Source organism: Aquarana catesbeiana, linkage group LG08 (assembly GCF_042186555.1).
Source record: "Aquarana catesbeiana isolate 2022-GZ linkage group LG08, ASM4218655v1, whole genome shotgun sequence".
Classification (NCBI taxonomy): Eukaryota; Metazoa; Chordata; class Amphibia; order Anura; family Ranidae; genus Aquarana; species Aquarana catesbeiana.
Window position 1 is genome coordinate 8,820,703 of NC_133331.1, and position 13,950 is coordinate 8,834,652.

At 47.2% G+C, this 13,950-nt stretch overlaps 1 protein-coding gene across 7 annotated transcripts in view; it reads left to right on the plus strand.

Annotated features, from left to right (window-relative positions):
- Window positions 1-257: 257 nt before the first annotated feature.
- Window positions 258-13,950, plus strand: part of LDB1 (LIM domain binding 1) — a 228,660-nt gene continuing 214,967 nt past the window's right edge. For 3 of the 7 annotated variants that reach the window (XM_073595476.1, XM_073595478.1, XM_073595479.1), the window contains exon 1: window positions 266-576. In XM_073595476.1, the coding sequence (XP_073451577.1) occupies window positions 552-576 (25 nt within the window). In that variant the 5' untranslated portion in view covers window positions 266-551. Of the gene's footprint in view, window positions 577-13,950 lie in introns of all 7 variants that reach the window. The other 4 variants (XM_073595473.1, XM_073595477.1, XM_073595471.1 and 1 more) reach the window with 3 other exon arrangements.

Genomic DNA, 13,950 nt, shown 5'->3' on the forward strand with positions numbered 1-13,950 from the left:
CCCCCCACCCTGGCTTTATCAAAGGAGCCAATGGGAGGGTGGGGGGGTCTCTCCGTTCCCCCCTTTTTTTTTCCTGTACATTTTTGTTCTTGATACAATGTATATATATAGAGATGTGCGTCACATGCTTGTTATTCAGTAGACTCGGCTTCTCTCTCTCTCTCTCTCTCTCTCTCTCTCTCTCTCTCTCTCTCTCTCCCTTCTCTCTCCTCTCTCTTTTACTCAGGTCACTTTGACAAGCTCACTCTCCTCCCACTAGCATTGCAATTAGCATATTAATAAACCACAGTACTGCCAGTGGAGAGAGAGAGCGAGGAGAGAGCGAGGAGAGAGCGAGGAGAGAGAGCGAGAGAGAACGCACATACAAGCTCACATACAGAGACAGAATAAAAATTCCTTCTGCCTGCTTCCTCTGAGGCCCAATTTCTGGCTTTTTAGGAGGGGGGCTCGTTTCTTTTTTTGTTCTCCGAGATTCCGCACGGGCATTTTATGCCAGGAGCCGTAGCCGCGGGCACCCAGTACCTTCTCGGTTTCAGACCAGGCATGTGAAGATGTCAGTGGGCTGCGCATGTCCTGGTAAGTGCCTTATCTTCTTTCTTTTTTTATTATTATTATTCCCCGATAATTAACTGGGAATCAATTAGCTTAAGTCGCCTTTGTCGCAGCTAACCGGGGGGCCTGTGGATGTTCTTTTTTTGCGTCAAAGATACAAAAGTGACCTGTGTGTTGGCTTTACCTTGGAGTGGATCGAAGGTGGTGATGGTGGTGGTGATGGTGGAAGGGGGCAAGAAACAAAAGTGACCTGTGTGTTGGCCTTACCTTGGAGTGGATCAAAGGTTGTGGTGATGGTGGTGGTGATGGTGGAAGGGGGCAAGAAACAAAAGTGACCTGTGTGTTGGCCTTACCTTGGAGTGTATCAAAGGTTGTGGTGATGGTGGTGGTGATGGTGGAAGGGGGCAAGAAACAAAAGTGACCTGTGTGTTGGCTTTACCTTGGAGTGGATCAAAGGTTGTGGTGATGGTGGTGGTGATGGTGGAAGGGGGCAAGAAACAAAAGTGACCTGTGTGTTGGCCTTACCTTGGAGTGGATCAAAGGTTGTGGTGATGGTGGTGGTGATGGTGGAAGGGGGCAAGAAACAAAAGTGACCTGTGTGTTGGCCTTACCTTGGAGTGGATCAAAGGTTGTGGTGATGGTGGTGGTGATGGTGGAAGGGGGCAAGAAACAAAAGTGACCTGTGTGTTGGCCTTACCTTGGAGTGGATCAAAGGTTGTGGTGATGGTGGTGGTGATGGTGGAAGGGGGCAAGAAACAAAAGTGACCTGTGTGTTGGCTTTACCTTGGAGTGGATCGAAGGTGGTGATGGTGGTGATGGTGGAAGGGGGCAAGAAACAAAAGTAACCTGTGTGTTGGCTTTACCTTGGAGTGGATCGAAGGTGGTGATGGTGGAAGGGGGAAAGAAACAAAAGTAACCTGTGTGTTGGCTATACCTTGGAGTGGATCAAAGGTGGTGGTGATGGTGGAAGGGGGCAAAAAACAAAAGTAACCCGTGTGTTGGCTTCACCTTGGAGTGGATCTAAGGTGGTGGTGATGGTGGAAGGGGGCAAGAAACAAAAGTAACCTGTGTGTTGGCTTTACCTTGGAGTGGATTGAAGGTGGTGATGGTGGTGATGGCAGAAGGGGGCAAGAAACAAAAGTAACCTGTGTGTTGGCTTTACCATGGAGTGGATCAAAGGTGGTGATGGTGGTGATGGTGGAAGGGGGCAAGAAACAAAAGTGACCTGTGTGTTGGCTATACCTTGGAGTGGATCAAAGGTGGTGGTGGTGGTGGTGGTGGAAGGGGGCAAGAAACAAAAGTGACCTGCGTGTTGGCTTTACCTTGGAGTGGATCGAAGGTGGTGATGGTGGAAGGGGGTAAGAAACAAAAGTGACCTGTGCGTTGGCTATACCTTGGAGTGGATCGAAGGTGGTGGTGGTGATGGAAGAAGAGGGTGGAGGGGGGGAGATGGAAAAAAAAAAATCCCTAAAAAAATCTTAAATATGAACCAATCAGAAGTGCTTGTGGACTTTTGACCTTAGGTCACGGCGTCGGTAGGCTTGGGGTTGACCAAAAAAATAAATACATTTGTAGGCCTGGATTGGCAAACTGCAAAAAAAAATGTTTTCTGGAATGTAGCGCACTGCAATTTTTTTTTTCTTGTTTTTCTTTCCCCCAAACACGGCGCCCCCGGCTGAGGGGGGTTACTAGAGGTTGTTGTCGTCCCTGCGGCCAGTGAAAGACCCATTTTTGGACCCGGTTTTTGAATGATACGCTTGTACATTCCCTTGATCTCGGTTAACTCTTCCGGCGCCGGTTTGGTTAGGCGAATATTGAACTGCCTGTTGATTGCTGCGGTGTCAGAACCCGGAGATATTATTATTATTTGCGTTATGCTAGAGCTGTATATATATATTTTTTTTTTTTGGTGATTGTTGTTGTTTGGGGGGTGGGGCGTTGTGTGCCAGATGGTTTCTTTTTTTGTTTTTTGTTTTTCGAAAAGGCGCTGGAGTTGTTGTAGACTTAGGCACAGATTGTACGGCTGTTCTTCTATCTGGATGTGTTTAGCAAGGACACCTTTGCAGCGCGCATATCCGCAGGGACTCATTATCAACGTCTAAGAGAAAGACAAGGAAACATTAGGACTTAGTTTAACCCAGTGGCTGCTGGATTCTCTGAGGACAGAGGAAACTCTCAAGGGGGAGAATTTTTTTTTCTTTCTTTTTTTTTTTTTTCTTTTTTTGCTAGGCAACGTGCCTTGAGAAATGTTGTTTTTGTATTTGGTGGCTAGATGTGTTTTTTTTTTTTTTAGCTTTGTTTTCCATTAACTCCAATGTGACCGTAATAAATACTCATGCAGCATTGGTATACATTTTATCGATAATAATAATATTATTATTCATATTAATAATAATAATAATGATAATATTATTATTATTATTATTATTATTATTATTATTATTATTAAAAAAATAATAAATAATATTTTTCTAGTGTTGGTGTTGGGCTCTTTGAGATGATCCCACATTTCTCTGGCTTGGTACAAGACACCTGTTCAGAATAAGATTTGGTGATTCGTGACTCGTGGTATCAGCATCTTGCCCCCCCCCCCCCCCCCCCATGCGTTGCCTTGGTTCAGGTAGAGCAAGAAATACTCCAAATAACCAATGTATGGGGACTTCCCTTCAAAGTATTGAGTTCATTGTATCGCTATGGGATCAATAACAATAGCAAATATTATTTAGAATATTTCAATAGCGTTAGGTTGGTGTTGGGCTCTTTGAAGGGTTGTCATGTATCTCTGGCTTGGTTCGAGACACCTGTGTAGAATAAGATTTGGTGGCTTGTGACTTGTGGCATTAGCATCTTCTCCCCCATGTATTGCCTTGGTTCAGGTGGAGTAAGAAATACTTTATATAACCAATGTATGGGGACTTCCCTCCAAATGATTGAGTTCAATGTATTGATATTGTAACAATAATAAAAATAACAAATAATATTTAGAATTTTTCTATAGCGTTGGGTTGGTGTTGGGCACTTTGAAGGGTTCTCAGGTATCTCTGGCTTGGTACGAGACACCTGTTAAGGATAAGATTTGGAATAACAGTGATAAATAATCTTTCTCTAGTGTTGGTGTTGACCTCTTTGAAGAGACCCTAGATTTCTCTGGCATCCACATCTTGACACCCATGTGTTGCCTTGGTTCAAGTAGAGTAAGAAATACTCCATGTGACCAAAGTATGGGGACTTCCCTCCAAATTATTGAGCTCAGGTCCACCAAGCCTGTCTAGGGGCTGCTGTTCAGAGGATTACAGGAAGCCAATATAAAGGTAGATGTCGTGTATTTCTATAGGGTTGATGATGGACTCTGAAGAGTTCTCAGGTATCCCTGGCTTGGTAAAAGACACCTGTTAAGAATTAGATTTGGTGATTCCTGACTTGTGGCATCAGCATCTTGCCCCCCCATGCCTTGGCTCAGGTAAAGTAAGAAATACGTCATATGACCAAAGTATAGGGACTTCCCTCCAAATTGTTCATTGTATCGATATTGTATCACTAATAATAATAACAAATAATATCTAAAAATTTTCTATAGCGTTGGGTTGGTGTTTGGCTCTTTGAGGTGATCCCGCATTTCTTTGGCTTGGTACACAACACCCGTTCAGACTAAGATTTGGTGACTCCTGACTTGTTGCATCAGCATCTTGACTCCTCCCGTGCGTTGCCTTGGTTCAGGTGGAGAAAAGCTGGATACACACTATACAACTTTTGTTGTTTGATTTCCTTTAGATTTACCTTCAACTGTGTAGTGCAAGGGCCTGCCAGACTGCATACACATTGAAAGTGTTTAGGTTTGACCTCATATTATATGGTTTTGGTAAATCTAAAGACAATTGTATAGCGAGTATCCATCTTAAGAAATACTTTATATAACCAAAGTATGAGGCCTTGCCTCCAAATTATTGAGTTTGTTGTATCGATGTTGTATCAATAATAATAATAACAAATAATATTTAGAATATTTCTATAAGGTTGGGTTGGTGTTGAGCTCTTTGAAGAGTTCTCACGTATCCCTGGCTTGGTACGAGACACCTGTTAAGGTTTAGATTTGGTGACACTTGACTTGTGGCATCAGCATCTTGACCCCCCCCCCCCCATGCGTTGCCTTGGTTCAGGTGGAGTAAGAAATACTTTATATAACCGTAGTATGGGGACTTTATTCCAAATGATTGAGTTCAGGTCCACCAAGCCTGTCTAAGGGATGCTGTACAGAGGATTAAAGGAAGCCAATATAAAGGTAGACATCAGGTATTTATACTAGCTGTACACTTTGTAGTTTTTCTTTCTTTTTGGATTTAGTGGATAGATTTTGTTTTCCATTGACTCCAATGTGATTGTAATAAATACTCATGCAGCACTGGTATACATTGTATCGATAATAATAATAATAATAATTATTATTATAAATAATATTTCTCTAGTGTTGGGCTCCCACATTTCTCTGGCATTACAATCTTGATCCCCATATGTTGCTTTAGTTCAGGTACAAGAAATGCTCCATATGACCAATGTATGGGGACTTCCCGCCAAAATTATTGAGTTCAGATCCACCAAGCCTGTCTCAGAGCTTCTGTGGAAAAGATTACAGGAAGCCAATATAAAGGTAGACATCAGGTACTTCTATAAGGTTGGTGTCGGACTCTGAAGAGTTCTCACGTATCTCTGACTTGGTACAAGACACCTGTTCAGAATAAGATTTGGTGATCCATGACTTGTGGCATCAGCATCTTGCACCCCCAATGCATTGCCTTGGCTCAGGTAGAGTAAGAAATGCTCCATATGACCAAAGTGTGGGGACTTCCTTTCAAATTATTGAGTTCTTTGTATCGATATTGTATCAATAATAATAACAAATAATATTTAGAATATTTATATAGCGTTGGGTTGGTGTTGGGCTCTTTAAAGAGTTCTCACGTATCTCTGGCTTGGTACGAGACACCTGTAAAGGATAAGATATGGCGACACGTGACTTGTGGCATCAGCATCTTGACCCCCCCCCCCCATGCGTTGCCTTAGTTCAGGTGGAGTAAGAAATACTCCATATGGCCAAAGTATGGGGGCTTCCCTCCAAGTTATTAAGTTCAGGTCCACCAAGCCTGTCTAAGAGCTGCTGTTCAGAGGATTACAGGAAGCCAACAGGGTTGGTGTCAGACTCTGAAGAGTTCTCACGTATCTCTGACTTGGTATAAGACACCTGTAATAAGATTTGATTTGGTGATCCGTGACTTGTGGCATCGGCATCTTGCACCCCCAATGCGTTGCCTTGGCTCAGGTAGAGTAAGAAATGCTCCATATGACCGAAGTGTGGGGACTTCCTTTCAAATTATTGAGTTCATTGTATCGATATTGTATCAATAATAATAATAACAAATAATATAGCTCTTAGATTGTAAGCTCTAAGGAGCAGGGCCCTCTGATTCCTACTGTATCAAATTGTATTGTATTTGTACTGTCTACCCTCAAGTTGTAAAGCGCTACGTAAACTGTTGGCGCTATATAAATACCGTACAATAATAATAATATAGCGTTGGGTTGGTGTTGGGCTCTTTAAAGGGTTGTCATGTATTTCTGGCTTGGTACAAGACACCTGTTAAGGATAATATTTGGTGAATCCTGACTTGTGACATCAGCATCTTGACCCCCCCCCCCATGTGTTGCCTTGGTTCAGGTGGAGTAAGAAATACTCCATATGACCACGAAAGTATGGGGACTTCCCTCCAAATTATTGAGTTCAGGTCCACCAAGCCCGTCTAAGAGGATTACAAGAAGCCAATATAAAGGTAGACGCCTGGTATTTATACATTATGGAAGGCAAAAAAGTTCAACACACTAAGTCACGAGGCCATAAAGATCCATATTTAAAAAAGACAGGATATCATTTTAATTGCTTAGCCCAGGAACTAGGAATGATGGGAGGTTGTAATTTGAACTCTACCCTTCTCTCCTGGGATCAATCCCATATCACCAGGGAAAGTACAGGTGAAGGTGCAAAACAACATCTGTGAAATACCTAGACCTAAGCATTGATTTTGTAGATAAAGATCTCAATTGATTTTTTTAATGAATGTATAACAGGATGAAATGTTAACTTCTCTCTCTCTATATATATATATGTATCTGGAGTTCCCTGTTGATATATAATATGTGGTCAAAAGTTTTTGGACATCTGACTATCACACCCACAGGATATGGTCAGGTATGCGGACCTCCTTCAAATGATGGAGGTCAAGTTTTTCCAATGGTTATGCTCCATCAAACAAAGATATTGTAGACCAGCCACTCTCAGCTGGGGTTCCATGGCACCCTAGGGTTCCTTCAGAGGTTGCTAGGGGTTCCCTGAACTGTGATCTCTCATCTGATGGTTCCTGCATGGTTTTGAGTCCATACTCACTCGGCAGAGCCACCTGCATGACCCCAACTATCTGTTTAGGGTTGCATTCTCACCACTGCTGTAAAGGGGGCATTCTTTTTCACTGGCCATGGTCAGCAACAATACTCAGGTAGGCCGTGGTGGTTAAACCATGCTCAATTAGTACTAAGGGGCCCAAAGTGTGCCAAGAAAATATCCCCCCCACACCATTACAACCCACCACCAGCCTGAACCGGTGATACCCCATCCCCCACACCATTACACCCCCACCACCAGCCTGAACCGGTGATACCCCATCCCCCACACCATTACACCCCCACCACCAGCCTGAACCGGTGATACCCCATCCCCCACACCATTACACCACCACCACCAGCCTGAACCGGTGATATCCCATCCCCCACACCATTACACCCCCACCACCAGCCTGAACCAGTGATACCCCATCCCCCACACCAATACACCCCCACCACCAGCCTGAACCAGTGATACCCCATCCTCCACACCATTACACCTCCACCACCAGCCTGAACCGGTGATACCCCATCCCCCACACCATTACACCCCCACCACCAGCCTGAACCTGTGATACCCCATCCTCCACACCATTACACCTCCACCACCAGCCTGAACCGGTGATATCCCATCCCCCACACCATTACACCCCCACCACCAGCCTGAACCAGTGATATCCCATCCCCCACACCATTACACCCCCACCACCAGCCTGAACCGGTGATACCCCATCCCCCACACCATTACACCACCACCACCAGCCTGAACCAGTGATACCCCATCCCCCACACCATTACACCCCCACCACCAGCCTGAACCGGTGATACCCCATCCCCCACACCATTACACCCCCACCACCAGCCTGAACCGGTGATACCCCATCCCCCACACCATTACACCCCCACCACCAGCCTGAACCGGTGATACAAGGCAGGATGGATCCATACGCAAAATTCTGACCCCACCATCTGAATGTCGCAGCTGAAATCCAGACTCATCAGACCAGGCAACGTTTTTCCAATCTTCTATTGTCCAATTTTGGTGATCCTGTGCCAATTGTAGCCTCAGTTTCCTGTTCTTAGCTGACAGGAGTGGCACCCGGTGTGGTCTTCTGCTGCTGTAGCCCATCTGCTTGTGTTGTGTGTTCAGAGATGGTATTCTCCATACCTTGGGTGTAACGAGTATTTATTTGAGTTACTGTTGCCTTTCTATCATCTGGAACCAGTCTGCCCATTCTCCTCTGACCTCAACAAGGCATTTTCCTCCACACAACCGCAGCTCACTGGATATTTTCTCTTTTTCCCACCATTCTCTGTAAACCCCGAGAGATGGTTGTGTGTGAAAATCCCAGAAATACTCAGATCGGCCCGTCTGGCACCGACAACCATGCCACATTCAAAGTCACTTAAATCCCCTTTCTTCCCCCATTCTGATGCTCGGTTTGAACTTCAGAAAGTCATCTTCACCACGTCTAGATGCCTAAGTGCATTACGTTGCTGCCATGTGATTGGCTGATTAGCAATTTGTGTTACCAAGCAATTGAACAGGTGTACCTAATAAAGGGGCCGGTGAGTGTATATATTTTTTTTTTAAGCATAATTTTAATCCTATTATTATAAAGAGCACCTGTCATATTTTTTTTTTAACATCATACACTGGATGTTATTTATTTGACTGATTTGCTGATGTTATGTACTTTATCATTTTGTTAGATTTGCGCTAATTTGGGTTTATGATATATAATTTAAAGGTCAGAGATAGCGCTGTTACATTGTTTCTATAATAAGGAGGTTTTATACTTTCCTTAGGAATAGCTGCTGCACTGACTTACAATTCTGTGGCACAGTTCATTAATATCTGGTAATCAGGGAGAGCATACAAACTCCATGTAGAAAGTGCCCCTGGTGGAAACCCATGTACAGTACATTCGCTCTGTGTAAATATGGAAACAAAATGAATGTTATTAGGCTGCAACCTCTGCAGGTCGAATGTCATTCATTTACTAAATATACAGTGATTCTGGAAAATACTGTAATTTGGCCACTGGATGGAGCTGATGATCGTAGTAAATAAGTATTTAATTCCTGTTATTACCAGCTCCATCTGATATCTGATCTGGCCACAATGCAGTATTTTCCCTGAACCACTCTATTCTAGTCGCTCTAACCCACCGGGCAGAGGCCCAATGCCGGACCGCAGCCTCCCTCCTCCCGGGTATCCAACCGACTGCAGATCCACTAAAATTTTATTGTGCATCTCAGCTCCCACAGTGCCACCCAACCTGCCACAGTGGCCCGCCATGCCCCTCAGCCTCCCAGAGTGCACCCAGGTCCCCTGAGAGAGCTCAGAGCTGGAGGCTTTGTAGCAGGCTAGGGGGCACTGTTGGGGCCAACAGTGCCCCCTAGCCTGCTACAAAGCCTCCAGCCCCCCCATTGTGCCCCCAACTTCCAACAATTCCCACAGTGCCCCCTGAGAGAGCTCAGCCCCTACAGTGCCCCTTGCTTGCTTCAGAGCCTCTATCCTCCCATTGCGCTCCCAACCCCTAACAAGTCCCACAGTGCCCCCTGAGAAACCTCAGCCCCTACAGTGCCACCCAGCTTGCTGCAGACCATCTAGCCCCCCATTGTGCCCTCAACCCCAAACAATGTCCCACAGCACCCCTTGAGAGACTTCAGCCCCCTCACTGCCCCCTTGCTTGCTTCAGAGCCTCTATCCTCCCATTGCGCTCCCAACCCCTAACAAGTCCCACAGTGCCCCCCCGAGAAACCTCAGCCCCTAGAGTGCCCCCAGCTTGCTGCAAAGCCTCCAGACCCTTACTGTATTGTACCTCCAACAATGTCCCACAGTGCCCCCTGGGAGACCTTAGCCCTCACAGTGCCCCTAGCTTGCTGCAGAGCATCTAGCCCCTCATTTTGTCCCCAAAATCAAACAATGTCCCACAGCACCCCATGAGAGATCCCAGCCCCGTTGTGCCCCCTAGCTTGCTACAAATGCTCCAGCCCCACGTTGTGCCCCCAACCTCCAACAAGTCCCACATCACCCCATGAGATACCTCAGCCCCTACAGTGCCCCCTAGCTTGCTGCAAAGCCTCCAGCCCCCCATTGTGTCCCCAACCTCCAACAATTTCCCACGGCACCCCATGAGAGATCCCAGCCCCGTTGTGCCCCCTAGCTTGCTACAAATGCTCCAGCCCCACGTTGTGCCCCCAACCTCCAACAAGTCCCACAGTGCCCCCTGAGAGACCTCAGCCCCCACAGTGCCCCCCAGCTTGCTGAAAAGCCTCCAGCCCCCCATTTTGCCCCCAACCTCCAACAATGTCACATAGCACCTGATGAGAGACCTCAGCCCCAACAGTGCCCCCTAGCTTGCTACAAAGCCTCTAGCCCTCATTGTGCCCCCAACTTTCAACAAGTCCCACAGCTCCCCCCTGAGATACAGTACCTCAGCCCCTACACTGCCCCCTAGCTTGCTGATAGCACAGTGCCCCCTAGCTTGCTGTAGGGCCTGTAGCCCCCCCATTGTGCCCTCAAGCTTAAAAAATGTCCTATAGCACCCCCTGAGAGACCTCAGCCCCCACAGTGCCCCCCAGCTTGCTACAGAGCCTTTAGCTCCGCATTGTGCCTCCAACCTCCAACAATGTCCCAGTGCCTCCTATTGTTCCCCCCATCTTCAACAATGCGCACCGCAATCTAGCACAGTGTTCCCAGAACGCCTTGGGCTCCTAGAGAGGCCCCATACCTCACAGTGGTCCCCAGCTACCTCCAAAACCCTGACCTGCCCAACCCCCACAGTGACATCCAACCCCATCCAGCAGAGTCTTCCAGCATTCCAATACATCATTTACTTTAATGTGTAAGTATAAGCCTTTTTTTTTTACTGTTAAGGTTTTGGAAGAACTAACCAGAGAACCGATGCTTTATCCTGTATGAGTGAACAACATTCGACCTGGAGAGAAAATATCCTAGTAACATTCGATACTGTAGTGCACTGTAGGGGCTGAGGTTTCTCAGGGGGCGCTGTGGAACTGGTTGGAAGTTGGGGGCACCATGGGGTGCTAGGGGCTTTGTAGCAAGCTAGGGGGCACTGTTGGGGTTGAGGTCTCTCAGCGGGTGCCGTGGGACATTGTTTTAGGTTGGGGGCACAATGGGGGGGCTGGAAGATTTACAACAATCTAAGGGGCACTGTGAAGGCTGAGGTCTCCCAGGGGACACTGTGGGACATTGTTGGAAGCTGGGGGTACAATAGGGGGCTAGAGCCTCTGCAGAAAGCTAGGGGGCACTGTAGGGGCTGAGATCTCTCAGGGGGCACTGTGGGACATTATTGGAGGTTGGGGGCACAATGGGGGGCTAGAGGCTCTGCAGCAAGCTAGGGGGCACTGTGGGGGCTGAGGTCTCTCGGGGGTGCTGTGGGACATTGTTGGAAGTTGGGGGCACAATGGGGGGCTAGAGGCTCTGCAGCAAGGGTGCACTGTGAGGTAGGGTTGCCACTTTTTCTTCAAGCCAAACCCAAACACTTTAGCGGCGCACAGAAAAATTCTTTTTTTAGTATGCACTATAGGATTGTAGCAGACCTGGGACACCGTTGGGCACTCCGAAAAGAATGGTAATGTGGTGTGCATAGTGCCTCCTCACCCTCCTATCAGTCCCTGTTCCGAGACACATTCCTGTCTGAATATTGTGTCCGGGTTTCAGGCGGACTGAAACCCGGACACATGATTCAAAACCTGTACTGTCCAGGTGAATCCCAGACAGGTGGCAACCCTACTGTGAGGGCTGAGGTCTCCCAGGGGGTGCTGTGGGACATTGTTGGAGGCTGGGGGCACAATGGGGGGGCTGGAGGCTCTTCAGCAAGCTAGGGGGCACTGTGAGGGCTGAGGTCACCCAGGGGGCACTGTGGAACATTGTTGGAGGTTTGGGGGCACAATGGGGGCCTAGAGGCTCTGTAGCAAGCTAGGGGGCACTGTGGGGGCTGAGATCTCTCAGGGGGTGTTGTGGGACATTTTTGGAAGTTGGGGGCAAAATGGGGGGCTAGAGGCTCTGCCGCAAGCTACGGGGCACTGTGGGGGTTGAGGTCTCCCAAGGGGTGCTGTGGCACATTTTTGGAAGTTGGGGGCACAATGGGGGGCTAGAGGCTCTGCCGCAAGTTACAGGGCACTGTGGGGGTTGAGATCTCCCAAGGGGTGCTGTGGCACATTTTTGGAAGTTGGGGGCACAATGGGGGGCTAGAGGCTCTGCCGCAAGCTACAGGGCACTGTGGGGGCTGAGGCCTCTCAGGGGGTGCTGTGGAACATTGTTGGAGGTTGGGGGCACAATGGGGGGGCTGGAGGCTCTGTAGCTAGCTAGGGGGCACTGTGGGGGCTGAGGTCTCCCAGGGGGTGCTGTGGGACATTGTTGGAGGTTGGGGGCACAATGGGGGGGCTGGAGGCTCTGCAGCAAGCTAGGGGGCAGTAAGGGGGCTGAGGTCTCTCAGGGGGTGCTGTGGAACATTTTTAGAAGTTGGGGGCACAATGGGGAGCTAGGGGCTCTGCCGCAAGCTACAGGGCACTGTGGGGGCTGAGCTCTCTCAGGGGGTGCTGTGGGACATTGTTGGAGGTTGGGGGCACAATGGGCGGGCTGGAGGCTCTGCAGCAAGCTAGGGGGCACTGTGGGGGCTGAGGTCTCACAGGGGGTGTTGTGGGACACTGTTGGATGTTGGGAGCACAATGGGGGGGGGGGGGGGGCTGAAGGTTCTGCAGCAATTCATACAGAACCAATGTACACTCAGTTTCACAGAACGAATAGCTCTGCAATTCTCTTTTTAATAAATGCACCCCAAAGTACGAGATGGTAGTAAATGCAATTTTTGATCATCGCATGGGTTGGTGTAAACTTTGTACGGCTTTCTGGTTGTTGGGGAACTACAAGTTCCAGCAGACACACATTTTTGGGACATTTCATTTTTTGTTGTTGTTGTCGTAGTCTTTTTTTTTTTTTTTAATGGTTTTAAGTCTTCGCTATGAAGCCTGGTGTTGAAGAGATGAAGGGGCACGGCGTGTTTGTAATTCGGAAAGTACAAGATTGCTGTGTGTGCGTTACCAGGCATGACGGAAGAAGCCAATTAACGTGTAGTAACCAGAAAGGCGCACCATAATTGTTATGTAAGATTCATTATGATGTGTTAACTTCACACCCAAAAAGCTGGCTGACACCTTCCAGACACGGGGAGCTGAGGGCAGATTCGAAAGTAGGACGGATTATCTGAATATAATAAGTCATTACTGCGGCAATGTGCTCTCCAAAAGCTTTGGCATTGTATTCGAGGGAATGTACAGAGATTGGTGTTTGTTTTATTTACTAGCCAGGACAAAGAAAAAAAAAATACAATGTAACTTTTTTTTTTGTACAGATGTATATGAAATGTTGCAAATATTGCATTTGTCCGTCCTGCAGGTGGCGCCTTTGGCTACATTTGTCCTCTATTGTTTTGCCTCTTGTTGAAAAAAAAAAACTTGATGTTTACAGTGCTCAGTAGCTTAACCCTTTTACTACCAGAGCAGTTTTTAGCTTTTTTTTTTGCACGTGTTTTTAACCGCTTGACCACTGGAAGGTTTTACCCCCTTCATGCATTTTTTTGCTATTCAGCACTGCACTACTTTAACTACTTGAAGACCAGGCCTTTTTCTGGCACTTTTTGTTTACAGGTTTGAATCAATATTTTTTGCTAGAAAATTACTTATAACCCGCAAACATTATATATATGTTGTTTTAGCAAAGACCCTGGAGAATAAAATGGCGATTGTTGCAATTGTTTATGTCACATGGTCATAGGTGTGCACAGCCTATTGTATTAGGGTGTGCACCTCAAAGCTTCAACACATATGCCTCTGTGACATATTAACTTGTCATCCTAAAACAATGGGGGGGGGAGCAGGTGAGCACACAGGGGGACCTGGGCAGCAGAAAGAAAAGAAACTGGGACAAGAGGGGTGGCA